Genomic DNA, 22,739 nt, shown 5'->3' on the forward strand with positions numbered 1-22,739 from the left:
GCGACCAACGCGGAATGGCGCCTGGTTTTCACTTTCTTCTCAGGCTTTGTTCCTCGTCTCTACTTGGGCTGAAGATCAGATATCGCCATCCGAGTGGCTGCCGCCCGTTTTTCACTTTTATGCTCTAACGCCGGCAACGGAAGGCTCAAACAAGACGTACGGCTTTTTCGGACTCTTACGATGTGGAAAATTCGACCGCTTTCTGAAGTTCGGCGCAATCAAATCGGTTGCTTGCAATGCCAGCAGCAACGACCCACCCGTCTCAAAGTTGCGTGGGGACCAATTGAGTTACTGACCGCGCAAAATGGGCTCGAGGTAGCCTCCGGGGACTAGTCATATTAAAGGCACATGGCCGAAGATCTGGGTGGTATTGCTCCATCAACTTCCTAACTTGTGGCCCATGTCTAGGACAGCCTGGCTCGACGTCGAGTGAGGAACTTACCGAGTCGATTGCGGCCCCAGCGGGCGTCTGGTCAAGCTTTGTGGGCGCATCGAACAGGATCCTTAGCCACAGCCCGACCGGTCTTGGCGGGCGATTGCAACGTTCAACTGGCAGCTTGGCCGTTCGGCCGGTGCATCTACGATGATAGGCTTCACGCCAACCGCTACGGTAGACGCAGCCCGCGTCGAGGCAAACGCATGACGACCCTCCGTTGATCTGATTCGAGTGCTCGGCCAATAGTGCCAAATACAGTGTTGTCTCAGGGGGGCATACACTCTCTGATGGCATATCATTGCAGCACGTTGGCCGAAAGCAAGTACGGGCACTCCAGGCTCTAGCCTATTTCATCCACCGAACGCCCGGACTCAGACCGGTCAATCCCAGCAAAACGGGTACCACGGGTTCCCTGGATGACATGTCCTCTGACCCCCAAGGTACTTCTCCAAACGATCCAATGTCAGCCTAGGCGCTGCCGATTCATCCGTGGATTCAGCCCCAAGAGAGGCCTCTATGTTCCTGTGTTCGGGGTTAACCAATCACAGCGCGGCTTTGGGGCACGTTGCAACTGCGCCCTCGGTCCATCAACAACGACCAGCGACAACAAGTTCGACAGTCGAATGCAGATTCTTTATTCGAGGCGAGATGAGGCGAAGCGTTCAACTCCAAGTAGCCTCATCCAAAGCTGTTCTGTGCAAGACGATGATATGTAGTTGGCGAGCTGTCGCGGGCGGCTCTTAACCCTGCTGGAAATCCCGCTGCTTGGCAACTTGGCATCGATAACCTCCCGTCGTTAAATGCGCCATGATGCCGCTGCCAAGAAGCTGCCAAGCCTGGGGCCACGCCCCGTCTGGGAATGTCGATATTCCAGAGAGTGCAGCTGTCGCGTGCTCTATATCTTCTTGCGGATGGCCCGTTCGTAGTGATTCGGCCGTGCCGCCCACGTGCCCTGCCGATGTTCCCTGTTGGCAGGTTCCCATATACCTAAATCGTCTTGATTAAGGGTTGAAGGGTGATGCGCGCATTGCGCGTCAGTCAACAGTATGGATACCCAATCCGGCTCTCTGGTAAAGTCCCATTTAAAATAAGGGAGTTTGTTAGCGACCAACCATCTGATCAGTCATTGACCGATCATCCGTTCATGCTTCACGCTCGTCCAACATGCCAGCATCACCACTCGCCGATCTCATGGCCGTTCTCTGAACCCGACCATCCAGGCCAGCCTCCGTCACCGCTGCCACGTCTGTATCACGACCACCTCCCTCGAACCAACTCCCTCGCTACCGCAACACTGAGAGTAAAGGAGCTACTTGAATCCGTCCCAGGTCTTCCCCCCCTCTCTTCCGCGCCGTCGTCTCCCCAACTAGCGCCCTAGCTAGTCTCATTCCCCAAAAGCCGCGTCCAGACCTGACAGGCTAGGCAAGGGTCCAATTGCCCAAGGACGTGCAGTCGTTTCTAGCGTATGATCCAGAATGGAGCCTCCACATTAACCAATGGAGCCCCAGATTTTACACACGTGGGTGGGACCATTCGTTACCCTTTGCTGAAACGTGTATTTCAACATCCACTTTGTGTGCGTGGCGAGCCTAACAACAATTTCAGAGGCAGAGTCATGATTTTTTTCGTCAGCACCAATTAAGACAAGATATTCCAGGCGGCATACGACGGCCAACGCCGCGCTGGCTTCCAAACTTGCCGCTTTGGGAGTGTTCTCCGACGGCTAGGCTGGTACTGTGACTGTGCGGCCAATTGTGGGCTGGGGTGAGGTTTCTTGCTAACAGTATTACAATCGAAGCTCAAGCAACTGAATTCACGAGTTGGAATGCTGTGACGAGCATCATTTACGCCAAACCAACGGCGAATCCGTCACATGCCTGTCACTTGGATATCGTAGCCACCCAACATGATTAGATGCAGGAGGCCGGTCATTGCGACGAAGGGTTTTTGACAGCTCATGTATGCCACAAGAGTCATGCGTACGACAATCAGACTAGTCTACAAATTACGCCTGCTCTTTTCCGGCATCTTTTCGGGCATTTTTTTCTATCGATCTACTACTAATGCTTGTGTGCAGATTCCTTCCAGAAACCCGTGCGCGTTCCATAATGTAGCAGCAGCAAATCTCACGCACTCGGTAAGTGACCTTCCACCGTCAAACAAGGCTTGGCGACGCTGCATATGCAGCCAATCATGAGAATGTGCAATTCCCAACATCACCCAATACCCCGCTTCGAGGTTGAAGCTGGTATTGCCCTCAATCATCGCTATTGCATGCTATCTCACCAACTAAAGTGCAGCGACTGGAGCGTCTGTCAAGATGTGGCTCCTTGACACCAAGAGCTTAGCTTTGAAAGAAATCGATGAACCTTCTTCGGTCGCGTACGCCATCCTTTCACACACTTGGGAAGAGGATGAAGTCACGTTCCGGGACATCTCCGACCTAGACCATGCTCGACAGAAAGCTGGCTTCACAAAGATTGCCAAAACATGCGAACTTGCCCGTGGACGAGGTCTACAGTATGCTTGGGTTGATACCTGCTGCATCGACAAATCTAGCAGTGCGGAGCTCAGCGAGGCCATCAACTCCATGTTCGCATGGTACAAATCATCCACGGTCTGCTTTGTTTTCCTCTCTGATCTACCGCCATTGGGAAACCCGTATCACATCGACGGACCATTTGGCAGTCCTTACAGTCCTGAGGCGTTCGGCGGCTGTCGTTGGTTTACGCGAGGTTGGACTCTGCAAGAGCTTATAGCGCCGGCTCATGTTGAGTTTTACAACTCGGATTGGGAAATGTTCACCCAAAAGTCCAAATGCGTTTCGATGCTTTCCACTATCACAAACATAGCTGCGCCAGTCTTGCATTCCCCCTCGGAACTGCGGCGCACTCCAGTTGCGGTTAAGATGTCCTGGGCGGCCTCACGGGAGACGAAGCGCATCGAGGACCGGGCCTATTCGCTTCTCGGCATTTTCGATATCCATATGCCTTTGCTTTACGGTGAGAGGCACAAGGCATTCCGCCGCCTTCAAGAGGAGATTGCGAGAGAGTCGGACGATCTATCGTTGTTTGCATGGAGGAGTCTGTCCAGCGATAGGGTTCATGATGAGAATTTCCAATCCTTCCGAGGCATATTCGCAAGATCGCCAACAGAGTTTCGAGAGTGTTCTCGAATACAGAGGTCAACCGTCCAACGTTCGAAACCCGAATTTTCGCTGTCCAACAGAGGCGTGATGATAAAACACGGCTTTCTTAAAGGCAAGAAAGATGTCTACGTTATGGATCTAGGGTTTTCCAACCCATATCAACCCACACGCATCTCTCTCGTGCACACGGCCAACGGTTTTGTTCGCAGCACACCTTGGTCACTCTACACTCAAGATGAAACCCCCGGGCAATATTTGCGGAAAGCGGAAGACGTTGTGTCTATATTTGTTCTGAAGGATGTTACTCCACAGGAAGACTTGGAGCTTCAAAGATTAAGGCACAAGTCGTTCCACGTGGGCTTTAATCTACCAAAGTCTTTCAAGCTTGAGCGAATTGAACCAAGCCCAGAACATTTGTGGGACAGATTCTATTCGACATTCATCAACAATATGCCAGACCGAATGTACACGGCCGTGCTGAATCTTTCTGTACGTGGTCCTGTGGAAGTTTCGCGCGACACATTTCCTCTCTGCATATTTGTAGGATGCGCCGATGGGCGTCCTCATGCTATGTTTCACTATGTTTCACCATCGCCACTCATACGATCAATCCCCTGACCGGAACGTAGGAATCATCATGTCGAAGGACGTCGCAAGTCTTTTCACGGACGATGTCGACCGGTATGCTTTGGGAATCAAACTCTTTACTTCCTACGCTGGCCTTTCCCCAACACAAGAAGTCTGCTTTGTTGATAAGCATGGAGGAAATGCCACGGTAACAAAGTTTAACTTGGAGCTAACGACACAAATTTCGGATGACGGAATTACCAAATTTCACGTCCTGCTTTCTGGAAAGGTGAAGGAGATGGGGTTGTTAGATGTTGTCAACAGGGCACCCTCTTGCATCTTTCTGCCACACTCATCATCGGGCGAGATCACAGAACTGTAAATCAAACATCTATGTCCTCGTCTTCGTTTCTAGTCGTCAGAACATGGTTTGTTGTTCAACCACGGTTCGCATCATCATCCATAGCGAGGCATCCCTGTTATCCACAAAATGCCGGCTCGCCGCCTAATTCATGCTCGGGATAAGGAAAAAGAAGCCGGACCATTGTTCCCCAGTTGATTGGCCCCAGAAAACACAGGTGTTCGCAATGGTACATCCAACCAACTCATTTCGCAACAGTCAGCTTATAGTTTTGCAACTCATCAGTTTCAGTATTGGAGGCCCACACCCATATCCCTGTTCATTCATCAAGCAACCAAAACAACAACACCACTCCATATCACATCTATTGAGAGTATCTACCGTCGTCTGCAACTTCACGACCAATTAGGCCGACATCCACTTCAGCCTAAAGCTCTGACCCTCCGCCATCCCAGCTTCATCCCCCCAAAGGGACGACCAACTCGCCGTCGTCCCGTGCCCGCCCGAGGCCTGCATTTCCAGACAAAGAGCGCGACCACTGCCCTAGACCTCTTGATCACTTCCTCAGCGATTCTTACAACACGAAATACGCAGGCAAGCTCATTGCCCGGATGAGCAGCAACCTCGATCCCTTAGCAGTGTCGAGGTCCACTGAGACCGGCACTGCGCCGCCATTTTGATAAGGTTCGAAGAAGAGGCCTCTTGGGCAAACGGCTCAGGTATACACCTTGCTCGCGGAGAAAAGCCCAGAGAGTCCGTAGTACAACTCGCAAGCCAGGCCGCCTCATACACCTCGCGGCAAGTTGACACCGACTACAGGCTCAATGACCCTTCAAACTATGTTTCGCGTCCCGAGGCCAAGGATTACTGATCTTTGTTCATGTCGTTCTTCCACCCGAAAAGTTTCGGGTAATCCATGAGACTTCCGCATGGGCCACCGGGCGTGGGCTCGCCGTGCTCCACGGCACATGCATATCCTACTTGAGCCCAGCCAGGGTCTGTATCTTGGTCGTGTGTTATAAATGCGTTTCTTCTGAAATGCAACCGTGATGGAAAAGCTTGCCATAGTCAACCCTGCTGCTGTCAGTGTCAAGACCAAGGCGTTCGTTAACACTCCTCACCTACTCGTTTCACTGCGGAGGTTCCGGACGTCATAATGAAACCAACAAAAATAAGGTTTATTATTGACCCGCATGTTCATATCGCTGGCGTGGATGCCCCTGGGTGGCCTTTTGACCTGTCCCCGGGCCCGCCGTGAGGACTCACCACTGCTGACCGAGTTCTCTGAACACCAAAGTCACTGGTACCAATCGTCGAAGATGGCTTGCGGGGCATCCTCAAAACACGTTTGCCGGATTTTTCAAACATGCCTCTCAAGGGCCCGGACCATAGAGCATCACCTCATAACACCATCTTCACCAGTGTTTCAAGAGAATTGGCTAGCAATGTTGAAGACGGCCTGATCAACGAGAAACTTCACCAGGTTTCACGGGGTTAGCGCAAGACTCGCGAGCGCCAAGCATCCCCGTTGTACTGACTGTGGTTGCTGAATACCCAACACTGTTTGAGACATTATACGTTATTGACAGAACAAGATGCTCTCGAAGGAGTACTCCGGCATGAACACATCTGATGATGGTACATGGTACCCCGTGAGCATCTTGTGGTGGGGTAACGTCGAACACACTAGCCGTGAATGCGGGCACATCTTCGTCGGGAGTTCTGATCTGGGTTCAGCGCTCGAAAAGATCCTATGCATGGTATCAAGCAGTTCAGATACCACTCTACATCGTATCTGTGTCTGCTCGAGCATCAACGTGTTCTCTGCTGCTCCTAAACACCTTCGAATCTCCCATCAGTCTGACCATCAAGGCACCCCGCAGCCTGAGCGGCATAGCCGGCTATGGTTCTGATTAGAAAACACCATGACGACATGGAATGCCGGTTGTCAAAGGGCGTGCTCTTCAAATCCAGGGCGTGAATACCGGGCTCGTGTAACGCAGCTTTCCGCCATGCGGTTTCAGTCACTTGGACCACGTTTATATGCCCTGTTCATTAAGAAGACTTAAGAAAAAAAATGTCTCTTCTATGTAGCATAAGCATAGGCTTGATACGCTTGAGCGTATGTACCTTTGTCGATGCCGTGCTCCTAGTGTACCTACATTCGCAGCACAGGAGATCCCATCAAGTTCAAAAGACACCCAGTCAAATTCAAAAAACAGACTTTTCTGTATCATTACGGTCCCTGCCAAAGACACACCCACGGTATTGGCCCCGCATCCCTCGAGCTCTCTTTCAAAATCCAAGCAGCCGTCGACTCGTAAGCCGTCCATCTTTCGTAAACTAGGCATTGATAATGTCCAGAAAAAAGACCCGGAGACGCATAAAAGGAAACCTCCGACCAACCGAGAAACCCGTTTGGAAACACGATGATGACAAAAAACAAAAAAAAACAAAGCAATTATGACCTTCCCAAGTCTAAAGTTCCCCATTGGTCCAGGGTGATAACCCAAACCCATACCAAGATCGCTCGACCACCTGTGCAGGAGTGAGCAACCGTCCCATAAACACGAGTCGAATAAAAAGCCAGAGACAAGTCGTCTGTTGCCTGGTTGTGAAGTGCGTCCGGGTAAAAGAAACGTGGGTCAAAATAATCCACCATCGCCCTCGGCATTCCCCGCCCACCCCACACACTATCAAGTGCGTCGGGCTTTCAGGGGCTGACGAAACCTCAGGTCGGGCGGCATCGCGTCAAGTACTAAAAGGATCGCGTTGGAAACCGAAAACTAAAAGCTGTACGTTTCAGTACGTCATGTCGTATTCTTCCCTAATGTCAAAGTCCATCCCCACGTGCTTGGTCCGAAGGTGGCGCACAAAGTTGTCGCGGCGGTTGTACACGTGCCCGGTCTTTGCCTTCCGGCACCCGGGACACGGCAGCGGTACCCAGAGCTGTCACCGTCGAGAGTCTCATGCGTCTTCTTGTGCCGCTTCAGGTCCTTCATTGTGGCGAAGGCCTTATCGCAGCCCGCCTCGTCGCATAAGTACTCCTTGATATGGTACCTTTCGTGTTTGCTGAAGTGGCTCAGAGTCAGTCGACGGTTCTCACCAGGTACGGAAGGCGTGGAAGTCGAGGCAGTATTTCAGCCTCTTGAAAAGAATGATTGAGACAGAAGGAAAGTGAAGTGAGATTTACGTCAAATCACTCGGTCTGCGGAAGACCTTGCCGCAGTTGGGCCAGCGGCATTCGAAACGTAGGCGCGATATGTCGAGACCGGCGGCGGCGGGGGTCGCAACGTCATTGCTGAGACCGCTGTCGCTAGCCTTGTCGCTTTCATTCTCGTTCCCGGGGTTTAAGGGGCTTAGAGTCGGACTCATGGTTTCCGAAGAATAAGAGGGGGTGTCGAGTGGACACGCCATGACACCAAGTGCCATAGGTGATCTCCATGACGGCAAGCCGATTGGAGGTGGATCGTCGACAGAGTCGAGTTTGAGAGACGCAGTCGTGTTGTCGGAGTAGTACTCGCAGTAACAAATGGTGTTTCCGAGTAACACACAGTAACAGGAATCAACGAGGTTGGGTTGTATACTGGTGTCTAGGTAAAACGCCACCTTGGCAAAATGAAGGGGTTCCTGGGAGTGGTTGGTAGCCTGATCCGATGATCAGGAGAGGCCCGTTTGAAAGGGCACAACGTATGGATGCGGAAAGCCGGTGACAATTCCAGAGGCAACAGCGAGCCCTGGCGGTAAGGGTGCTTTGACCGAGTCAAAGAGTAGGCGGGGAAATTCCCCGCATGCGGCTCTCAGAATGGACGATGATTCTCCGGGGAGTTTACCAAAGAGGTAATGGTGTTTTGCAACAGGTAGTTAGAGGTTGAAGTGTAGTGATGCTATCGGGCCATTCCGACAAGTATGTGAGGCCGAGAGAGTACTATTGGAGCAGACTGCTTAGATGGTTATCCCAAATGTCGTTTGCGAATCGAAGTTGACAGGTCCGGGAGCGGCAGTCAAGTCAAGATAAGATAACCGGTCGGGGTGTCTGAGGAGGTTGAATCCGGGATGCTGCAAAGAGACAAGCTTCTCCGATGAGGCTGATGTTCGGCGCGGGGTGGCGGGATCTGATTGTCCGGGTTTCTCGGTGGTCCAGGGATTGAGCAGGCGTGGGGGAAAGCGGAGAGTCGAGACCTTTCTGCTCACGGACAAGGAGCCGGGCCGCTACGTTACTTAAGTAAAGTCGAGCGCAGATTCGACGTGCTGGATCTGGCGGGGCGGTGCATTGGGGGGGCCTCAAAAGGCAGAGGCTAGCATTCGCTAGCATTGGTTTGATAACGCATGGTGGGCGGATGTGGGAGCGAGGACAGACCAATTGGATGTCATTGGGGCATCGAAACTGGGGCTCACGGTTCATCGATTCGGGCAACCTGCATGAATGCCCAGCACCCAGGCGTTGGGCTCCGCTCGACTTTTGGTTTCGTGCTCCGTTATTCGCCCAACCCGGCCCTCGTTGCCATCAGACCAAGCCGTGTCGGTGGGCACGAGACCAAACCTTCAATGAGCCGCAGAAGGCAAGGCAATCTGCAGGTGCTGATGGAGGAAGCCTGAGAGACCAAGGACGTGACGAGACGGCAAGGTCAAGGTTCTAGTCGACGATGTTGAAGAAAACAACAGTATCGGCCATCAACGGCGAAACTAAGTTTCCATCTCGACCACCTGGCCGGTTCTCCCGTGCACTGCGACTGGTTGCTGCCCGACAGCACCCTACCTTTCGTTCAGATGGCTCTGTTAGCGACAACCTCGATTGCTGTTAGCCCTGTCAGGTACGGACCTCATTGGCCGCTCGCTTTACCTGGTGCCTGGCATGAATCAAGCTCATCTGATATATCTGGGGAGGTCACCATCCGACGACGGCTTCTTAGCGCAAGGGTCCGCTTCGCCTTTTCGTCGGCTTATCTTGGCGATGAAATTTCTTTAGCTCACGATTAATACAAACTTGCTCACGCCAGTGGCAGCGTCGAATTTATTCAAGACACGATAGCCGCACCTCGTCGTCACCGCCGCTTGCCCAACGTCCTCCAGTGTGACGGGCGCCGAACGCGGAGCTAGAGCCCTATACTTGAGCGACCAGGCCCAGACAAGTCCAGATCAGGTCGAGTGGATAACAAGCAATGCGGCTTCGACCGCAAGCCCATCGATAGTGGACAGCTCGACAACCCGTTGTTGGACTAAGCATCGGAGGCCCGCCGCAGTATCTGCAGTGGCGGAGGATGGGCATCAAAAGATGATTTGCAAGCGCTAGGCCGGAGACGTTCCAAATGAGGAAAGCCGAAGGCGCGCCAGAGGCGAGCGTTCACGAAAGACGATGAGAAGTCACAGAGTGGTTGCGGCAGCGGCGCCGCTGGTGAGCGCGATTGGTCTCGTGTGGACGTGCATTGTGCCCAATGTCGGAGGGTGCATGCGATGTGCCTGCAGAAGCGTCGTTTTCCGTCGACACTGCGTACCGCAGAAAGGCACCGAACCGTGTGCAGTCTCTTGAAAAATTGTGTTGTGAAGGGTGACAAGTCAGGTATGATGAAAAGAAAAAGATCATTATGCCAAGGGCGTGAAGATGCGTCAAGACGAGCAACACTATGGCGTGCGCCGTCGAGGGCGTTTGAGTTGTCACCCAGCGACCAACGGTCAGAGAAGAGCCAGTTTCATAAGGCCAAGTGCAATGCAACCTCGGGTAGGCATTTCGATACGGTGACTCAGGCAACGAAGTTGGAAACCGACGTTGGGCCGACAAGAGCATGGTTTCTTTGGTGGCCGCTGGCCTCCAACGGCGGTGCCGGGCTGGGTCAGACGTTGCATCGACGGCGACTCAAGTGCCATTGTCTCGTGGCAAAGCACGATGCCATGCAGGACACAAAAGTTCGTCATTCAAGGTCGTGATAGTAGGTGCGGACATGGTGGCAGGATGGGGAGAAGGCGGATAAGAGATCATCGCTGCCTCGTGGCCCGGAGCGGACTCACGAAACGTAGGCGAGGTAACGTCAGGACAAGTGCCAATGACTGGTGACTCGAGTATCATGACTGCGGTGATCTCATATGGGAGGCGAACACAGAGGTAGGAGTGAGAAAAGTTGCGGCTAGGGCGGCATCGCGTGGCCGCCATGTCTCTGACTCGGCGCAGATCTGTGTCCTGACCCGGATTTCGCACGCCGTTGCAACCCTGGATTACAGGTGATCTAGACAGTTTCAACTGAGGGCTGCGTTGAAGACGAGATGGTTTGCTGCTTCTACGGTGTGAGATTGAATGGTGAGATGGTGCGCATCAGAGAGCGTCCGGCATCTGGCGGTCTGACCGCTCGACCGCTCGAGTAAGGCCAGTAGGATGATGAGGTTCGTTGGTAGCGGTCGGTCGTTGGGTTGGAGTCTTGAGGAACGCTCCGAATGACAGGGGCGAGGGTGCGGAGACATGGAACAGCTATTGACATTTTGCCATGGAGTGGAGTTGGCTTGTTGGATGGCTATACGGCCGAGACAAACACGGCCTGGTCCCTTGAAGGAAAACATCCTCTTTCTGGCCCGTCTTGGCTCCCGAGGAAACGTTCGTTTGCTGCTGCTGCTGCTGCTGCTGCAGGACGGGGCGGAAAAATTACCTTGTTGTTTTTGTCAAACATGTGCGGGCTAAGACAGGTAGTGCCAGCGGATGAGGGGCAGTTTCTCTTGCCATCTTTGTTTTCTACCTAGGTAGGTACAAGGGGCACGCCTTCCAGAACACTTGCGAAGGACCCACTTTTAGGATCTGTCGGGCGGCGTCTCAAAGGCGGGAAGGCAAACATGGCTCTAGGCAAAAACGAAACCCCAAGGTAAAAGAAATCCCACGGGAAAATAGGGAAGAAAAGGCCCTTGCGAAGAAAGTGCCCGGTGGAAGAAAAATTTTAAGCCAGGCGCCCAAGTCCATCAACAGTTGCACCTTCCCCCTTGCTCTCCCTCTTCCGTCTCCAAAAATAATACAAAGATTCAGTCACTTGCTATGAGGTAGCTTCCGACAAGGGAAAACGTTACCCTCGAAGCCAAAGCCACAGCCAAAGCCAACTCGCTCACATGGTCATTGTTTATTTCATCCCTCTTGTTGTTCCCCAAGTCCCGTCGACCGACATACGGGCACCGTCCCCCGCCAACAACGAAACCCCGCACCCGTTCCCCAGAAACACGGTGCCATTCTGGAATGTCACTGCAGAACACGGGCTGCAATCCAGGCCAAAAACAACACACTAGTCGCCAGACCGCCGCTCGTCAGCAGTGCAAGCAACGACAATCCTGGCCACCTGACTAATGGAGATCCGGGGAAAGTACCTTAGGGGACGGGAGCGGGCCATTTCAAGATTTACCGCCCCCCCCCGGGGCTATCACGGCTCATCTTTGCGGGGGGATGTATCCACCGTCAAACATCTAGCTGTTTGGGTGTGTCTGCTGCAAATTGCCGCCAGTGCGCCTCTTCTCCCTTCTCCCTACTCCAACACCCAAAAGTTGGAGAAGTGCTGCTGCCCACCACGACTCGCCGCGGGGTGGAGTGCACACGCCGTGGTTGCGAGCGCTCAAAGGGAGGCCACGAGAGCCAGCCACCTGCCAACCGGGCGGAGAGTCATGAGACCTGTCTTGGACGCATGGCGTGCCATTGCCTGCCTTCACCCTTCCCCTTTGCGTCCTTGGCTGACGATGTACAGAGTACTGCTTCTCTGCCCCCTCCTCTTGCGGAGCCCTGCTGAGATCACGATGAGGCCTTGGCTCGCCGGTGTACTGCTGCCATTGATCTGCACCATCGTCAGTGCTACCGCTGCCATTCACTACTCGCGCCGGAGGCCAAGCCTAGTCGATGTCACTATGGCTAGTTGGCCGTTGCAGGTATCCCCGATGCTTGCTTTCCCGATGCCAGTGACCGACGTCGTGGCTGCTCCATTGTTTGGAGAGACCCTCCCGATGTTGATTCACCTTCGTTTGGTTCTTTGTGATTAAATACCCGCCGTCATCTCTCGCTCCGAAGGCTGTCTTCCCGCTATTCGTGCTCTTCTAGCTCGTCCGTAGACGAACGTCTTCGTCATTATACAAAACCGTCATCACGGTTTTCTCCCCGTTAAAAGCAGCCGTACCTTTTTCTTCAAAGTCTATTGAGCCAAGCTTCGTCCCAAGGCCACTTTACCTTTGCGCTGACACGCTGCGCTGCTCACCCAATCCAAAGTCTGCCGATCAGGTACAGCGCCACTGGTACCCGCCGCCGCACCGTTTGGCCGAGAGTCTGACACTGGTTTTCTCTTTAAGGAACGGGGAGCCGGACTCTTGCAGCCATGAGGCAGCATCTTTTCTACACCTCGCTCCTGTCGACATTGCTCGCAGCACCGACATCCGCCCTCCCAGGCTTCTTTTCCGGCGCACCGCGGACGCACCACCAACCAGACCTCCGACGCTCAGTAGAAGCATCAGCACACATGGCGAGACAAGCAGCCGATAGATCCGGCCGCTGGCGGCCCCAGATTCATTTCTCACCGCCCGCCGACTGGCTCAACGACCCAAACGGCCTCTTTGTCGATTCCAAGGGCGTATGGCACATGTACTATCAATGTGAGTGTGTTTGTTTTCTGGTCGTGTTTCGCCCTGTGCTCTTCCCCCAAATCCCCTGCCCATGCCCCCTCCCGGGAACTCTGCACCTAGCCAGGTTCGGTTTTGAGTTGTGCAACACAATGTGCAGGTTCCTGACAAGCGGTTGCCGACTCGTTTGCCAGTGAGTGCACTGTCACCGGCGCGTTTCTGTCCATTTCATTGGATCTGCAGTCTGCACACGTGCTAGTTCCTGTTTGGCATGAGGGCTGCGTCTCTGCCAAAGACGGAAATACCACATGCGCGATGATGGGCGTGGCAGCCTCCCCCGCAATTTTGGGCGGGCAATGAGACACAGTACATTCCGTCCGTACATCAGCATATGCCTGCTTCGCTGCGCTCTCATCTGACATCTCGTGTACCACCGCCTTGCGACTAGACCGAGCTTGTCATGGCTCGTGTTCTCGAACGTGACGTGGAAGCCTCTTGACTGACACCTGTTTTAGATTCCGACAACGTCGCCGGCGATGGCGTGAAGAACTGGGGCTACACGACGGCCACCAACTTCTACAACTGGGTTGACCACCCCGTCGCCATCCCCGCCACCGCGCGCGACGGTTCCATCTGGTCAGGAAGCGTCGTCGTGGACCGGAACAACTCCTCGGGGTTCTTCCCTTCCAACCAGACCAGCGGCAATGACAACATCATCGCCTACTACACCTCGTGGGAGCCGGACCAGGAATCCCAGCACATGGCATGGTCCTACGACGGCGGCCAGACGTTCAACCAGTATGCGGGCAACCCCATCATCTCACTCAACAGGCACGGGTTCCGCGACCCCAAGATCTCCTTCCACCATGAGACCAAGACCTGGGTCATGGTCCTGTCGCGCGAGAGCGAAGTTGCCTTCTACACCTCGACGGACTTGGTCAAGTGGACGCAGTCGTTCATCTGGAACCCGCAACGCAACATCGGCCTCATTGAATGCCCCAGTTCCTCCAGATCCCCCGAAAGGACAAGTCGGGCGCCGTCGTGGGCGCCAAATGGGTTCTGACGCTCAGCTTGGGAGGCGGCGGGCCTAACGGCAGCGCTCAAGTCGGGTATCTCACCGGTGAATGGGACGGCACCACCTTCACGCCCGACGCACCCTCCAGCCGCGCCGCGGGAAGAGACATCCACGCGCGCCAGGATACCTTCGCCCTGTACGACTTTGACTTCGGCCCCGACAACTACGCCACGGCCTTCTTCCACTCCCAGAACCTCGATGACGCCAACCAGGACGCCTACTCCGTCACCTGGGCGGTCGACGCAAGCCACTACGGGTGCTGCACGCCGACCGACCAAGAGGGCTGGCGTCACTGCATGGGCGGCGTGCGTCGCCACTGGCTCGACGCCGACACCAACAGGCTCGTGTCGGCGCCGGCGGGCGACCTGTCCGCGCTCGCGACCACGAAGCCCGGCTGGAGCCCCATCATTGACGAGCAGGGCGTCTCCGGCATCGAGGGCAGCAGCGCCGTGATCCGGGACTTCAACCCCGCCGTCGAGTGGACCCTGACCGTCCGCATGGCCAAGTCTCTGCTCCAGGATGGATCGACCGCTTCGGCCCAGCTGGCTTTCAAGGCCTCCCAGTCCAGCGCCGACGAGTCGGTCACCCTCGGATTCGAGTTCGCCGGCAGCTCAGACAACGGCGTTCCCTCGGCAAGCCTCAACATCGCCCGGGCCAGCACGGCGTGGGACCGGTCTGGCACCTTTGGCGTCTCGGGCGTCCAGGCCCTCGACGCCGCGGCGGAAGAGGACGCCGACGCCAAGGTCGAGTTCACGCTGCACGGCATCCTCGACCGGTCCATTCTCGAGGTCTACGTCAACGGCGGCGTCGAGGCCGGCACCATGCTCTACTTCACCGACAAGCCGCTCGACAGCATCGTCCTCACCCGCGGTTCCGGGTCCAACGACCAGGGCATCACCTTTGACTTCAAGGCCGTCGCGCTCAAGAGCTCGTGGGGCACGTACGACGAGAGCAACGTCTCGCTGTCCAAACAGGACAAGTGGATCACGGAGGACCTATGAGGAGGGTCCGAACCTCCGACGCGCCTTTGTAACTGTGTGATTTAATTTAGGTTTCGGGGTTAGTTGTAATTTCCAAGAGCCTTCTGGGAGCGATGGGCTTTCCAGGGTGAGCGTTATGTGGTTTAATCTTTGAGTGGTTGAGGCCCGGCTATCTGAGGCACGAGACGCATAAGACCCTCAGGCGTGGATAGGGCTGTTTCTTTTTAGTACATAGCTCCCACCTCAGATGGGCATCCATACGAATCACGAATTATTACATTCACTTTGAAACACTGCGAACGCTGTCTGGTGAATTGAACAGTTCCCCTCCGGATCCTCCTGGCTTGGAGATGAGGCTCAACACGCCACACCGTCAAGTATCCAAGCAAGACTTATAGTATAGATTCATCCCCAGCACCTGAAGTGCCACAGTGACACAGGTTCGGGAGACCGAGGCCATCTCACACTAAGAACCGAACGGTTCGATTTGTAAACACCATTGAATGCATCAAGGCCCTCAATAACCCCGTCCAACGAGTTCACGATGTGAGTCCACAACGAGCTCCCGGCCTTTCCACTCTCAACCCCCCTCGATTTCCGCTCCCAAGCGGCCGACATCACGCAGGCAAGAGATTCTACACCAACCAAGCCGAAACCAGCTCCGTCCACGTCTCAAGTCCGCTCGCCAAGGCCCCCGTTTCTCTAAAAATATCGCCAACCCCGCCGCCCCGCCGCCGCTGCCAACAGCCCGCCGTTCCACGCAGACAACCTTTCGCCTCGCCTTTCGTCCCGTCTCGTTCCCTTCTATTACAAACCAACGTACTGACGTACTTGACGTCACAAACAGGCGGCAGGCGAGGAGGGGGGAAGAACCTACTCTGTATTCTCATTCTGCAAACGGCCTCCCGCCTCGCAACCACCACACCGCATCCTTACCCTCCCCCCCCCCGTCTCCATCGCACGAGAGCCAAAAAAAAGAAAAAGCCTAATAACAACACCAGGAAACCGGCCCAGATGCCAGACACCTGAGCTCGTCCGGGCTTGCTCCCGCCCCCGCCTAGCTAGCCAGTCTAGCCCCCCGCGCTCCTCCCACCCGGGGATCCAGATCGTCACAGGGAAGGGGGGAGGGGAATGGAAGCAGCCGGCGCGCCCTCCCCCTCCCCCAGAGCAGAGCCGCGCAGTGGCCCCAGAGCCTCGACAGGGACCCGGGCGGAAGGAAACGGCAAGTGTTTCAATCCCGGGATGGTGGAGCCAGCCGGCCATGCCCACACTCTCTCCCCCGTCCAAAAACGTTGGCCGTGTCGCTTTGGGATGCCAAGGAAAGCGTAATTGTCGACGCCCAACGCCCTTCGAACATCGGCAGCGCAGCAGACAATCAGGCAAGGCCAAACGGAGGACATGCCCTCGTCGCGAACAAGGCCGGGCGCTGGCGCCCGGCCTGACGTCCGTGGACGTCGAGGTTTCCGTCATGTTGATGGCTTCAATCCTCCAAGTCGCGGAATTCTCTAGGGCCATTCGTCACGCCGCCAAAGAAGAGTGGTCGAGAATGAAACAGTTTCTTTTATTACACACGTTTATATATCTGACATCAATAAACCCATTCTCAATCGAGGTGTCCGACCCTCGACAGCCGAGGCTCCCCCGTCAACCTCGAGGGGGGCATTTCCCATCTCTTTGCGCCAAAAACAAGAACCGCCCCATTCCATACCCATGTTTGACGAGTCTATATCGTACCTACCAAGTCCGGAAAATCAGATACTTATGCTGTGTGCCGAGTGAAAAAAAACGTACACTCCGGTCCTCGGGCCGCTTCAATATCAAAAGGAAATATCTACTGGCCGGCTACCCCAGCTAGCCGGTCCATCGGCACCGCTTCTGGTGTCATGTGTCGTATGTCCCGTGCCCTCGCTCGACCGAGCTCGGCGGAATGCCGAGCACGCCAGAGTCGTTTGCCAACTTCTGATTCCGGCCCTCCCTTCTCGGACCATATGTCGCGTCAGACAGGGAAAAGCGTCGCCGAGTAAAAAGTAATAAAGAGTACAATGAAGGAAAGGTGGAGGGTATATGAGGGTGTTTAATAGCCGAGTCCAGCGACGGCAGCCAAGACCTCCCGCCGTAATCTTCGCTTCACGTCGGCGTCCCGGTCTCCTTCCCTGAGGGCGTCGTTGGGGTCAACCTTCTTCTCGGCCTCCTTCTTATCGGCCTCCTTCTTGTCACTCTCCTTCTTTTCCTCTCCTTCCTTCTTGCCTTCTTCCTTCTTGGCGCCCTCTTTGTCGTCCTTCGGTGGGGGAGGAGGAACCTTCGAGGGATCGGCCTTGGGGTCACCGGGCTTTCCTGTCTTGTCGACGGGCGCATGCTCATCCTTCAGCTTTTCTTTTTCTTGCTTGGCCTTTTCCGCGGCCAGCTTGTCCGCTCGCTGGTCGTCTTCCAGAGCGTCATCGTTCGTAGGTGCGACCTTCTTCGCTTCGCCGTTGTTGATAGTCGCAAGCGCTGCGCTGTCGAAGAGGTGAGCGGCTTCGCTGCTGGACATGGCGTATTTGGTTGAGTTGAGAGTCTGGCCCAAAATTTCCGCCTGGGCATCGAGCTTGTCGTAAAACGCGTTGATGGGCCCATCCTCTAGGTAGTTGAGACGATGACCGCATCGAGCACCGAGCACGTCGCGGATCTTGGGGTTGGAGCTGCAGCAGTTGCCCCAGCAGTCGCTGATATGATCGATGATGGACCGGTGTGGGTTGCGCCGGCGACTCTGGTCGATAATGTGCACAATGGTGGGGATGGCAACCTCGTGAAAGACCCCGAACCCGGCAAAGATCTCGGACAGGAAGATGTAGTCGGCAAAGAACCGTCGGGGAATGTAGTAGATGTCACTCCAGCCAACGCAAAACTCATCACGCCGGATCGTGTACTCGAGGTCGAAGTTGTCCACGACTGAAGCCGCGGCCATGGCGGTGCGGTGGAAGTCCTGTCCCCATCCCCACCAGTTGTAGTTCTTGGTGTTTGTCAGGCACATGAACTCGGGTCCACCGTGGGATGGCGGGGCAGTGTCAAGAATGGCGGGGAAGTGGATGTTGTAGGGGTTCATGCCGGTCCAGCCGAGGGGGTCGATCCAGGCATCGAAGTGGTAGTACATCAGTCCGTCGATCTCGGGCTGAGTGTCCAAGATGAGCTTCATAGTGCGAGACACCTGCTTGTAGACGGTAAAGGTCCCGGGGAACTGGTCGTGGGTCAGGTTGTGGAACTCGGGGTCCTCTGCCTTGAACATGTTGGGCATCGAGATGTGCACGGTGTGGAAGAACGGCTCGTACTTCTGCAGCAGGGGGATGCGTTCAGGGCGTGCAGAGTTCCATCGGATCATGGCTAGGGTGTTCTTGAAAGGCGACTCGACCGTGCTCTCGCTGCCGGTGACGGGCTTCGGCCCCGATGGCGTCGACGGTGCCGAGCCTCCGTCCTTGGCGAAGTCAGGCATCTTAGCCTCCGACATGGTGAGGAACGCCACAATGAGAACCGTGATAAAGGTGGCGACACCGAGAAAGATCTTGTTGAACTTCCTCGCAACAGCTGCCATCTTGCTGAACAAGGACATCTTCTGGGGCTCGTTGCTCGGAGGAGGGTTGGGGTCCTTCGGAGGCGGGTTGTCCATGTACAGCCAAGAGGCAACAAATACGACTACAGTACCGGGCAGAACCAGGAAGCTGAGCTTGGTGCCGAAAAGAATGGGCGAGACGTAGAGAAGGATGCCGGTCGCGACGGCGGTCGCGAAACACTTGATGACGGCGTCGGCATCTGTACCAAGTTAGCAAAGTGCGCGGCAGCCGGAGTCGGTCGTAGCAACTTACACTTGTAGACAGCAGTGATGGCAAGGCCAATGAAGACGTTGCTGACAATGACCATGATAGCTCCGAAGCTGTTGTAGCCCTCAAAGAAGCCCGGCTCGTCGGCCTTCAGAGTCTTAATGACCAAATGGCACAACAGGTTCATAGCAGCACCCGCGCCATAGAGGATCATGTTGTCGGCGTGCAAGCTCGAGTCGTCCGTCTTGAGCAGCGCCTGGTTGTACACGCCCGAGGATGCACTCAGGAAGACCTGGAAGAGTAGGATGAAGTACGTGCTAAACGGGTATGTCGTGCCCGTCTGGGGGTTGTACTGGGTCACCATCAAGCCGCAAATCTACGGCATGTTAGTGACGAGACCGGGTCGTCGAGTATCACCATGGTAGCACTCACCTGCATCAGAATGGCGATCCACTGGATCTTGGAGATCTTGGTGTTCAGGGTCGCAATCATAACCAGAGCGGTGATGAAGGTAACACCGCTCTTGGTCAGCTGGATCGTACCGGGATCGGCCATCTTGTAGCTGACAAAGATCTAGGGGAGTTAGCCAAGGCCGATATGATGTGAGGATCGGCGAACAGGCACCACCTACCGAATTGTTGATGAGCACGTAAAACAAGGCCAAGTTGCAAAAGCCGTATCGCACGTCTCTGGTCACTTCCCCGCGAACGTAGCTCCAGTAGGTCCTGAAATCCAAGGGGGGCAGCGGGCCAGTGTGCTTGTCGACGACGTTGCCATTGCTCGACGAGCTGGCGTTGCCGTTTAGCCCCTCCTCTTCCCGTTTCTCGTCCAAACTGCTTCGCTCGTTCAACGGTAGTTCCGATGTGGCAAGGGAGGCGTAGCCGTTGCCGCCTCCTCGCGTCGACGGGCGGATGCCGTCAGCGACTCTGCGCTTGCATTCGTTGTAGAAGAAGATGGTAGACAGAACCATCTTGAAGAACTCGGAGATGGTGACGGAGGCCGAGGGGGAGAAGGAGTAGGAACCGCCTGTCTGGGCGATTTTCATGATGATGCCAATACCGACCTGGATGGCGACCAGGCCGAGGGCAGCGGCGTAGGCGGCTTGTTGAGGGCCGCCGGGAATCCATCCTAGGGGCTTGAGGAAGAACCCCAATATGCTCCCGTGTCGTAGCATGATGACGACTACCAGTCGCTGGAGGGCGGTTCAATCAGTGTCTGGTGGTTTGCTCGGTATGGCTCGAGGGACAATTGCGATCGAGGTTGCGTCGGGGATTATGCGAACCGAGCTTCGATGGATTGGCAGCGAGCGGGATGAAAAGCAGAAAAGGACCAGCTCTGGCGCGGTGCAGTGACTGGAAATTGGTTGTTGGCGGGCTTTGGTGGTGCGGCAGCGGCAGCGCAGGAACGAAAGGTCTCGGTTGCCTTTAGGTTTCTTGGGGGTGGGGGAATGACGCTCGCAGGGCCGTCGTATTCGACATGCGCATCGAGACTCTCTCTGTGTGTATGTGTGTGTATGTGTGTGTGTGTGTAGGAGAGCTCAGGGTACCACTCGTCAACCAATCCGTCCGGGTTTGTTTCGAGTGATTCGAGGCCGTCGTTCGTCTTCGTTTGCGATGGTGCCAATACCTATCGCAAGCTGAGAAAAGGGTCGCTGGGTTTATTCGGATGGGGGGAAATGAGTCCTCGGGAGAAGGTGCAGGCCAGAGAGGAAAAAGAATAGTTATTGGCAAGCATCGAGCGGGAAGAATGGGGGAACGCAGGAAGCAGATGCCACAGTCGAAGCAAGGGAAGGGAACTGTGAAGGGGGGACCGTGGTAGAGGCGGATCCCGGCAGGTGCCCACTCGAGGTGCTGACTGACTTTCCCGTCCTGGCCGATGTACAGTGCCAGCAATCCTTGCCGGAAAGGTACTTTTGCCCGGAACCGCTCTTCCTCGAACCCACCTGTCCCTTCTCGATGAGGAACGCTGGCGAGCAGGCAAGCGGTTCCAGTGGGAAGGGAAAAGCCCGGGTGCATGTGGGGCCACGAAGAAGAGTAGCGCCGCCTCTCATTGGTCGAGTTGATGACACGGCGCAGCGCGGTGCTGTCTGCCAGTGGATGAAGGGCCGCTAGAGCAAGCAAGGAGTCGAAAGAGGGATGCTAGGACCCCTTTCAAATGCGTCCCCATCTGCGAGAGCTCTTGACTCTTGGTGCAGGCAAATGGGGGCCACGGGTGTGCCACGGAGGGGGAGGGACGCTACCCTTGAGCTTGGCTGTGTTTTCGAAAGGGTCGCTGGAGGCGCCGCACTGTGTCAGAATTTAAGGTGGCTGATCTCTGACATCGAGAGGGTCAATACCACCACGTTGAGCAGGCCAGGACACCGGTGCCATGTCGGTGTCGTCTGGGCTGGGCTTTTCTGTGCACTGGTCACCGATACGGGGGCAAGTGGCTGCGTACAGGTAGGCCTTGCATTGCATTGCTTAGTTGGACAAGCCGTGCTGCACGACGATTCGACAAGACCACCTACCGTCTAGGAACCCGACAAGAGATGGTGACACTGTTTGGAAGGCAGGGACTTGTTTGCTCAAGTCATACACAACCGGTTGCCGGCTCTCTGCCGATGAAGCTCGATAAGAATCGGGCAAGCCGGCCGAGTCTGGCTGGCTCACCTTTGCTGCGCTCTGCGATGGAGCCGCCGTAGCTGATCAAACTATGCTTCACCCGCCACTACATCGTACAATGCTGCTGGCAGTCTCAACTTGTAGCTGATCAAACTCTGCTTCGCTAGTCACTGCAACGGTGCTGGCAGTCTCAAGTCGGAGACACCAAGCCTCTCAGCTGCTGTTGCAAACCAGGCATCGCTGGTCTTGAGTGGCCCTAGTTGTCTCATTGTCTGATTGCTCTCATTCATGCCTCCGGCAAGCCACTGCAGGAAAAGGGGGCAAGCGAAACTCAATCTTATCGCCATCAACAAAAAAAAAACCCCCCAAACTAGCAACCACCATACGGGGACAAAACCACGATGGAAGACGTAAGGGTGTGGCTGGCCCATACCAATTCTGGCTTGATCTCTCTCGTAAAGAGGCTGCGTACCGTGATTGCTGGAAAAGACGGCGATGCGTTGCGACGGGTTCGACGTCTTCTTCCAACATGCAGTAGCACCCTCTTTTTATTTTAGTATGGTCTTTTTGGGTATGGCGGGATGGACACAAACCTATGGGGAGCTGCCCTTGTTGTTCCAGCTGCTCTTCCCCCTGGGGCTAAGGTATCTAGTAGCAAATGGCAACCGTTTCCACTTGAGGTTCGCGCCCGTTCCCACACACTGTGAGGCGGATCCGGGACTCCGCCACCGAGGTAAGGTAGGACACGATATACGTACAGTGCTGGAGTCCACATCTGGCATCTCGTACGGTGCGACCCGCCAAAGGTATCTCACTCAGCTTCAGGTCCATGTCGCGCGTGCTATCCAGTCAATTGGCATCGGCCGGGGGGAGGCGGGGGGCAGGCGGGGCGGCATCGTGATGGGAGGAGTATCGAGCGGTATGTTCCTTTGCCATGGCCGTGATGGCTCGCTATGAGGACCTGAGGCTTCTCGAGCACATGGCATCATCTCTGGGCGCGACGGCAGCGACTTGTCTCAATGGTGGGACCTAAGACCCGGGAATCGCGGCGCATTGGTTCGCGGAGACTAAGACTGCACAGGATGCTTATCTCGCTCCTGGCCCCTTGCCTGTGGGTGCTCTGGCCGTTGTAAGACAAAAGCCAAGTCAGATGGCGTCGATGCAGTCGAGCGAATGCAGAATTGCTTGTTGTTCCCTCATTTAGCTGGGCAGGCAG

General features: G+C 55.3%; 3 protein-coding genes across 3 annotated transcripts; 1 reads left to right on the plus strand and 2 right to left on the minus strand.

Moving 5' to 3' along the window:
• Positions 1-7,701: 7,701 nt before the first annotated feature.
• ColSpa_03480 (uncharacterized protein) lies at positions 7,702-7,887 on the minus strand (the record flags this gene model as incomplete). The annotated part of the gene is made up of 1 exon (XM_049269692.1): positions 7,702-7,887. One exon carries the CDS (start codon positions 7,885-7,887, stop codon positions 7,702-7,704), a length of 186 nt encoding a protein of 61 aa, XP_049125649.1.
• Positions 7,888-12,977: 5,090 nt separating this feature from the next.
• Positions 12,978-15,153, plus strand: ColSpa_03481 (invertase; the record flags this gene model as incomplete). Its single annotated transcript, XM_049269693.1, has 3 exons — positions 12,978-13,110; positions 13,593-14,014; positions 14,080-15,153. The coding sequence occupies 3 exons, from the start codon at positions 12,978-12,980 to the stop codon at positions 15,151-15,153; spliced, it is 1,629 nt and encodes a 542-aa protein (XP_049125650.1).
• Positions 15,154-17,206: 2,053 nt separating this feature from the next.
• On the minus strand, positions 17,207-20,097 carry ColSpa_03482 (CMP-sialic acid transporter 2; the record flags this gene model as incomplete). The annotated part of the gene is made up of 4 exons (XM_049269694.1): positions 17,207-18,915; positions 18,969-19,299; positions 19,356-19,496; positions 19,555-20,097. The coding sequence occupies 4 exons, from the start codon at positions 20,095-20,097 to the stop codon at positions 17,207-17,209; spliced, it is 2,724 nt and encodes a 907-aa protein (XP_049125651.1).
• Between the last annotated feature and the right edge of the window lie 2,642 nt (positions 20,098-22,739).

This window comes from Colletotrichum spaethianum (assembly GCF_022836535.1).
Source record: "Colletotrichum spaethianum MAFF 239500 DNA, contig07, whole genome shotgun sequence".
NCBI classification, from domain to species: Eukaryota; Fungi; Ascomycota; class Sordariomycetes; order Glomerellales; family Glomerellaceae; genus Colletotrichum; species Colletotrichum spaethianum.